The sequence below is a fragment of the Abramis brama genome (assembly GCF_963993115.1).
Source record: "Abramis brama genome assembly, chromosome: 24".
Lineage (NCBI taxonomy): Eukaryota > Metazoa > Chordata > Actinopteri > Cypriniformes > Leuciscidae > Abramis > Abramis brama.
The window spans coordinates 18,531,135-18,538,860 of record NC_139986.1 but is presented as its reverse complement, the minus strand read 5'-3'; the positions used below and the strand labels follow the sequence as shown (position 1 = coordinate 18,538,860).

The 7,726-nt window shown below is 39.0% G+C and overlaps 1 protein-coding gene across 1 annotated transcript; it reads right to left on the bottom strand.

Annotated features, from left to right (window-relative positions):
• On the bottom strand, positions 1-6,741 carry pex2 (peroxisomal biogenesis factor 2). The gene is made up of 2 exons (XM_084102880.1): positions 6,503-6,741; positions 1-1,990 (listed from the first exon to the last, which is right to left on the bottom strand). Exons 1-2 carry the CDS (start codon positions 6,504-6,506, stop codon positions 1,056-1,058), a joined length of 939 nt encoding a protein of 312 aa, XP_083959006.1. The 5' UTR covers positions 6,507-6,741; the 3' UTR covers positions 1-1,055.
• Positions 6,742-7,726: the final 985 nt, after the last annotated feature.

Genomic DNA, 7,726 nt, shown 5'->3' with positions numbered 1-7,726 from the left:
GTGTATATTGTAAATTGGCAACCATTACTGAACATTTCCAGAACAGTGGCGGCAAATTCCTTTAATCCTCTGAAACAAAACAAAGGGTATAAACATTCGCTGTTGCACATTAAACATATTTTTAACATTGCTAACCCAGTGCACAAGTAAACTTGGATAGTTTTGCTTATAGTGAGAGCTGTACTTGGTGGTCTTGTACGCATAATAATGTCAATGAACCCACATGAGGGCAGACCGGTGTGCCATGTCCCAATATTCAATTCTTTGTCACAGCAAACTTGAGAGCAGCGATTTACAAAAAAATGACAAAATCTTGCAAACCACTAGACCCCTCGTGCCCAGAGAAGTGACTGATTGCTTTCACAATGGGCAATTAAGGCAATGTGGTCTGGGGGAAAAAAGTGCGAGTTTCCAGCAGGTCTGAGTCCATTTGGATGTGTTTTGGCCTGAGGCATGGCTCACTGGAGAAAGTTAACAGCTGAATAAATACCCATCTTTGCAGTCATTATTAGGCTTTAAGCATAATATGCCTGAAAACTTGCATCGGTCCTACTCTGGTTTGTTACAGTTTACTGGCGTATTAAGAAGGGCCATGGAGATTATGATGGGATGTCTGTCAATCTGCATCCAAGTCAACTACCCCCTGGTGCTATCATGGCCTCTCCTTGATCTTGTGCAAATTTCTCTCTTCATAGGGGATGAGGGGAATTGGATCGTGCAGGCAGTTGAGCAAAGGCTTGTTTTGATGTTTATTCATTTGCTCGGCGCTCAATCCAAGAATGCAGAAAAGTGGACCTCTGATACACAATCTCTATCAAACTTTAATGAGGCCGAATAAATTAGACACAAATGAAATGATGTTGTTTTAGAATTTTACATCATTAAGTTTGTCTCTTTGTACAAAATTCTGCATGATTCATGGCAACAAATGCTCTCGTTTCAGAAAAAAAACAAAAAAGCATAAGCCATATGCTTTCATCAACCAATCTCTGTGATAAACTCAAACTGCAGTCTGTGTATCTCAAGTCAATCAGCAGGCTGTTTGAGGAACAGTCTCAACTCTGATGCAGCTCCGTTCCTATGTGAATCCTGACTGGCTCTATAGTTCCCGCCTTGGTGGCACATTTGGGGCAGGTAAAGCAGACATCAGCGATTGCGTGGCTCTTGAGGCAGTAGTAGCAGAACACGTGGTTGCAGCCGATGGAATGGGGCATTGTGGGCCACTCCCCGCAGATGGCGCACTCTGTGCAGTAAGTGTCATCAGAACCCTTCGTTCCCCTCAGGTCATTCAGAGGGGAGAACAGAGCGGTGACGCTGGCCTTCAGCTTCCACACATTTACGAGGGGCAGCAGGAAGATGAGGAACTCTGCAAAGCCGTGCCACAATAGCTCCCGGTTCAAGAACTGGAAGTTGATGTCTCGTGGGCCCTGGGGTCGACTGAAGACGGGCTGCACTCCCAGCAACCTTTCGGTAAGGGTCGGACAGGTTCCTCTTTGGAGGAAAAGCAGGAAGTTGACCAGGCTGGCCACTTTGGTGAGGCCCGTCAAGATGGTGAGTATCTTGCGGGCCTTGCGTGCATTGGACTCTGCAGGGTGGTTGAGGAACAAGCTATTGGAGCGTTCCCTCAACCACTTTTCACCTACTGTCAGCAGAGCGAACCAAAACTTCTGCGGTCGGCTCATGGGCCGGTACTTCTCTCCCGGGATCAGAGTGTTCTTATACCGGATGTTGAGCAGTGATTGGCCCACGGTGGCACTGTTGGAGTAGACTGTGAACCTCCACAGGAGGAGCTGGAGAAGGGCCTTGAGTTCTGGTTCCACAGGGGTTAAAAGCCCAGGCTTGAAATGCTGGAAACATTGGGTGAACTGTGACCAAACAAGCTGTTCCAGTGCACCATCCAGTTCAAAAGCATCCAGCTGACTGATTCTCAAAACCCGAGATAAAGGGCTTGGGCTGGCCTTGGCGAAAGGCTTGTCACCTCCAGCTCCAGCTACAAGCAGAAGAAGCAAATGGTTATGCATTTTTGCATTTCAGTTGAAATCACTTTTCACATGTAAAACCCATCCTAAATTCCCTTTTAGCTGTGCAGGGCAGAGGCACAGGAGGTCTTACGCTGTTCCCTCTCGAGATTCAGTCTGAGGACAAATCACATCACAGGAGATTATCCCAACAGCACAGGCTTGGAAAGGCAGTAAACATCCGCTATGTGGAACTACTTTACTTTGACGGCTTTTTATACGGGATCTAAGAACTGTGACGTTTGGCAATTTTTCATGGAATGCGTTTGTATCGGGCTGAGTTTATCTCTTTAAACGCAATGGTTAAAAAATGAGAGCCAAGGGCTGCGGTGACCACCTCTTAGCTTAGGACTGGATTTGGACAATATCTGCAATAAATTGGCTTATAAAATTGTTGAAAACATGTCCAACTCTTTTTTTCAATACTTTAGGTTCATCTTTGCCTAAAACCTTCACCCATTTAGGAATGAAACTGAAATGGACAATAAAAAAAGATGCAAGATGTTCATGAATCAGTTGAAAAATTATCTGCTTTAAACAGATGTTGGAAACTGTCCTTACGTTTATTGTATAATAAAGAAACTTCCACTTTTGGGACACTGATGATGTTTCAAATGTGTCTACTGTAGGTTTACAGACCAGCTCAACAGTTTCTCAGCTAAGGGAAAAAGAAAAAAAAACCTTCACAGCACGACGGCACTCGCCCAGGTGAGACAAATCATTGCGGCAGGCCACTCTGGGGATACTGCTTTTCCATGTTCTCGTCATAGGCTTTTATTGAACAGTTTACAAGTTATGAATGAATATGTTTTATTTGAGAACATAATATTGACAGCAACCTATCAATAGTAATGTGACTATTGTCAAGGGCCTGTCAATAGTAATGTAATTATGATTTAGAGGATCACATAGATGTTAGCTCGGGCAAGTAACATCTCTTATAGGACTGCTATCAATATCAGGATTACTATTGACATGTTCTCTCAGACTCACAGTACTTGCCAAATATATAACAACTAGACACTTTTGTCAATGTGCACTGCCTATAAAAATTAAGCATTTGAATGTACAGGGCTTTAACCGGAGAGCTGAAAATCTATGCTCCTTATGTAATCGGCCAAATTCGTAATCAATGGCTGTGTTTACCTCTGTTGTAATCAGAAGACCTGGCCTACATGGAGCGCAGTGATTCATACACGTTTACAGTGCGATAGACAAAAACATCCGTGACAAATAGCCAATGAGAACGTGGGCTAACTAAAACAATATCAGTCTGAATGAACAATAGGACACAATAAGTAAACTGATTTTCTCATTAGTTATGTATTATAATCAATATGACCACTTTGTTATTTATGACCCGCAATCAACCCTACTCCAACAAATAAGTTGAATTTTCTAGGAAATGGAGCCCATCTTCAGGCTGCAAAATGGATGGAGAACACGCATATAAGGTTATATCAGCCAAGTCAAGGTCCTGACAAGCATCCTTAAATGACAAATGCCTGACACCGGCACGGGCTATAAAACATGTTCTCCTGAGGCAGCCCACTGGAGGCTCAGGCCTGCAGTTCTGCAACTGATAAGCTGGGTCACAGAGTCACCTTGGGCTTAGCATTACAATGCGGTAGGCCATGAGATTCCTGCAGCGACGGGACAATTTGGAATCTGAAGATTTTTATGAGGCCTGTGGCTACTTGACCTTGCTTTGGCATTCTGTCTGCCTTTGCGGCAAGTCAGAGAATTAACAAAAAGCAACACACTTTTACTTTACATAATATTATATTACTGTCTGTAAGATTTTTTTTATGTTTTTGAAAGAAGTCTCTTATGCTCACCAAAACGGCATTTATTTGATAGTGAACATTTCAATATTGTGAAATGTTATTACAATTTAAAATAACTATTTTATTTATTTCAATGTATTTTAAAATGTAATTTATTCCTGTGATGGCAAAGCCGAATTTCAGATATTCTCACAATGTTGAAAAAAATGTTGAAAACCGTTGTGCTGTTAAATATTTTTTGTGGAAACCATGATACATTTTTTTTCATACACTTTTTCTTTCATTTGAACAACATTTATTTGAAATATAAGTCTTTTGTAGCATTATAAATGTCTTTTTACTTCCACTTTCGATCAATTTAATGCATTTTTGCTTAGTAAAAGTATGAATTTATTTACAAAAGACCACAAACTTTTGTTTGGACATGTACATATATTTGATGATATACATACATACACTGTATATATAATATTTCAGTTCCTTTTTAAAAATTAAATCACATGTCAGAGGGGTTTTATTATCCTTCACTTAACGTTTTAACTTACAAAAAGCTAGCTGCCACTTTGTACTTCCAGTGGCAGATGAGGTGTCACTCAGTTAAAACCCCTGTCTTAAACCTACACTTCCTTTATATAATCATTTGCGTGATTAAGGTTACAGAGCTCTGGTGCCATTTTCAGCTGGCAGAAGAATTAGCCAGTCTCCTTGTTTAGCATTCAACTTTTAACTCCGTCCCAGAAGTATCCGTTTTATTATGAACACTGATGGGTATGTCAGTTTCTGAATTTTAAAGGTGATGTCATCCTGAAATGGGATTACAGGACTGCTAAAATACCCATCCTGTGACTATTCTAATTGTTCTACGTCTGTATCATAAAATATGAATGTCTGCAAAAGCACTTGGGGTTCAAGGTCTGTTCCTAATGTCTCATCAGACTGACCCATTTCTCTAATTACCAATGAATCGCAAGAGCCACAATCTAACACAACTTAATGTCTAAGAAATGTCTTTTAAAGCAGCTATATGTCTGACACAAAGATGTGCTTTTGCTAAATCTTGTTTGCACAGAATGTAAATTATTTAAAAGAATTAATCGATTTTGTGAGCATGAAGGTGGAAGATTTAAAGCTTTAAGTATAGAGTTAGGCAGAAAAAACAGCTTAAAAACTCATGAAACATTTAAAGGCTGAGGCAGCAGGAACGACTGAAGAGAACAGTTAATAAATGAGAAAATTGTGAAGATGCATATTATGGTGTACAGAGGGCAGTCAGGCTTTGCTGTGTCCACATAAAAGATCTTTGCTTCAATACATTTGTCCTGCAATTTTTCAACACCTTTATGACATGATGTATTTGCATAAACATTTTGTCTTCTATTTAAAAAACCAACAAAAAAACATTAGAAGCAGCTACAGCAAACACACTACATCATGAAACCCTGCCTCAAAATCATGTTTATGTACCAGAATTGTTTTTCTTCTCACCTCATCCAGATTTGGCTTAGCATGGTCATGTAATGTAATATTAAAAGCCTCCCCTGTTTACATGGAAGCAGCAATATGGAAAACATTTTACCCACAAATGGAAGAAAGACTTAAGCTCAGTTGCAAACACATGTGCAAAACAACCCAACAATATAGTCTGCATTTTAAAACTTAATCCATTTAAATGCAACACTGGCACAAATCTATAGGCAACCTTTTGACCTGGGCTGAGATCATACTGCAGTCTGACTTTAACTCCATTCATTATGTTAAGTGTGCTATGGGCCACTTACAGCTCAATCAAATCCACAGCAATCAGCTGTCCTAATTCTGTGCATGACGGCATTTCTGATCACACTAAAACTTCATACAAAACTTGTATGAGAACCATAATTTCATATTATACACTCTAGTTAAAGTTATTGTTATTAAAAAAAATCCTAAATTACATCTCATTTAAATGTTGTTGATTAATTATTATTATTATTATTATTATTATTATCCATGACAGTGGTGCCAAGTAACCAGTACTGGGTTTGTTAGGTTACCTTGATAACTGAAAACGGAAACCTTAATTTTTGAAAAAGAAAGAAGTAAATATAAAATCAACAAGATAATGTCAAGGTGCGCAAATAGACCTGAATTTGTCAAATTGGTGAAAATGCACAAAGTAATTACAAAGTAGAGAACTCCCTAGTCTGACATCAACACATCTGGTCCAGTCCAAAATATAAATGAACTGGAAATTACTAGAAACACGAAATGATCTGTGATGTTGTGGTGTTTGAGGATTTAATAAATAATGATCTAAAAAAGTAACTATTAATTATAACATCAGAATCACTGTTTGTCATAATAAATAATTAAATATAGTAATGTTGTTACTGTATTATTATTATTATGGTAGTAGTAGTAGTTGTTGTTGTTGTTATGAAGCCATTTAAAATGCTTAAAACATAAACGTGATGCAACTTGGTTAAGTACGTCAACATAATAACACTAAAATAGTATAGTATCGGTTGTTTTGTCGACCGTGCACACTTAATGCATGTTTTATGCATTGATAACACGCACGAATCTAATATTAGACTGACAGGAGAGGAAACAATGCCCTGTTCTTCACAAAACTAAATGCAACTTGATATAGAATGTGTTGTCACAATGTCTGGTTAAGTGAGATTTGACTAGAGCAAATAAATTTAGTATAATTACCCATGATAAGACTGACAGTCTACTGTCGGACTCGGAACTGAGAGGCGCTGTTCTTCTTTTCCGGGTTATCTCGATTAACCCCTCCTTGAGGCACATGAGCCAATTGCAAATTGCATTTTCTCTGCACCCTTGATCACATGCATCCAATCGTAATATCTGATTGAGCGAGGCAAACATGAATCGCATCGTGCTATGCATGTGGGAGAGGCGTAACTTCACGCAAGTCTTCGTGCGTTTGCGTCTGACAACAACCCATCCAATCAAAATCGATAGCGTTTGTCTACAGTTGGTTTTAACCAATCGCTATCAAGCAGGGGCGGGCTCTGTTGAGCAGCAGGCATTCGGGCACGGACTCGGAGAGACTGTTTGCAACTGAACACAGGGATAAGGGAGGAAGCGAAGATATAAATGAGCATTCATACGCCATAATAATAAGGGTTTACATGAATGTAAAGCATTTGCTTTAGTTTTTACGTTGTGTTTTGCTTGGGAAAACATCGTAGCAACTGTTTTGTTAAATGCTCTCCGCACGTTTTTAATTGTCGTAATGTATAATGTATGAACAGCAAAGATGGGACGTCTATTTTCTTTATTTACTGAAATGCCTTTTTTTGTTACCTGGAAAGTGTGTGTGTGTGTGTGTGTGTGTATATGTGTATATATATATATATATATATATATATATATATATATATATATATATAGCATAATATAATATAGCATTACATATATAAAAAATAACTAATCACAATTAATATACTATAATGTATATTAGTGCTGTCAAAATTAACGTGTTAATGCATGTGATTATTTTTTTTCAGTATAACGCATTAAAAAATATTGAATGCAAGGCAGGCAGCATCTTTGGTCTTGGCGGAATAGATTCGCTACACTGCTGCTGTTATTGCTGCTGCAGAGTAAGTATGGGACTTGCTACTGCTAATACATACATGACACGCTGCTGTGAGCAAGCAAGACATGCTGCTGCTGTACAATATAGCATACATTAGGGGTGTGCATATCACGGTTTTTAATCGTGGACAATTAAAATGCCTCCACGATCTGCTTTTTAAGAAATATCGTAGTATCGTGCTGCAGTGCATTCTATCAGTTCAGTTCTGGCGCCTCCGTCTCAACATAGCCTACTGTACAACACAATGTACATTCACACATCACGTTAACGCAGCGGTAGAGTTACACTCACGGGACACTGCAGTTCATAAA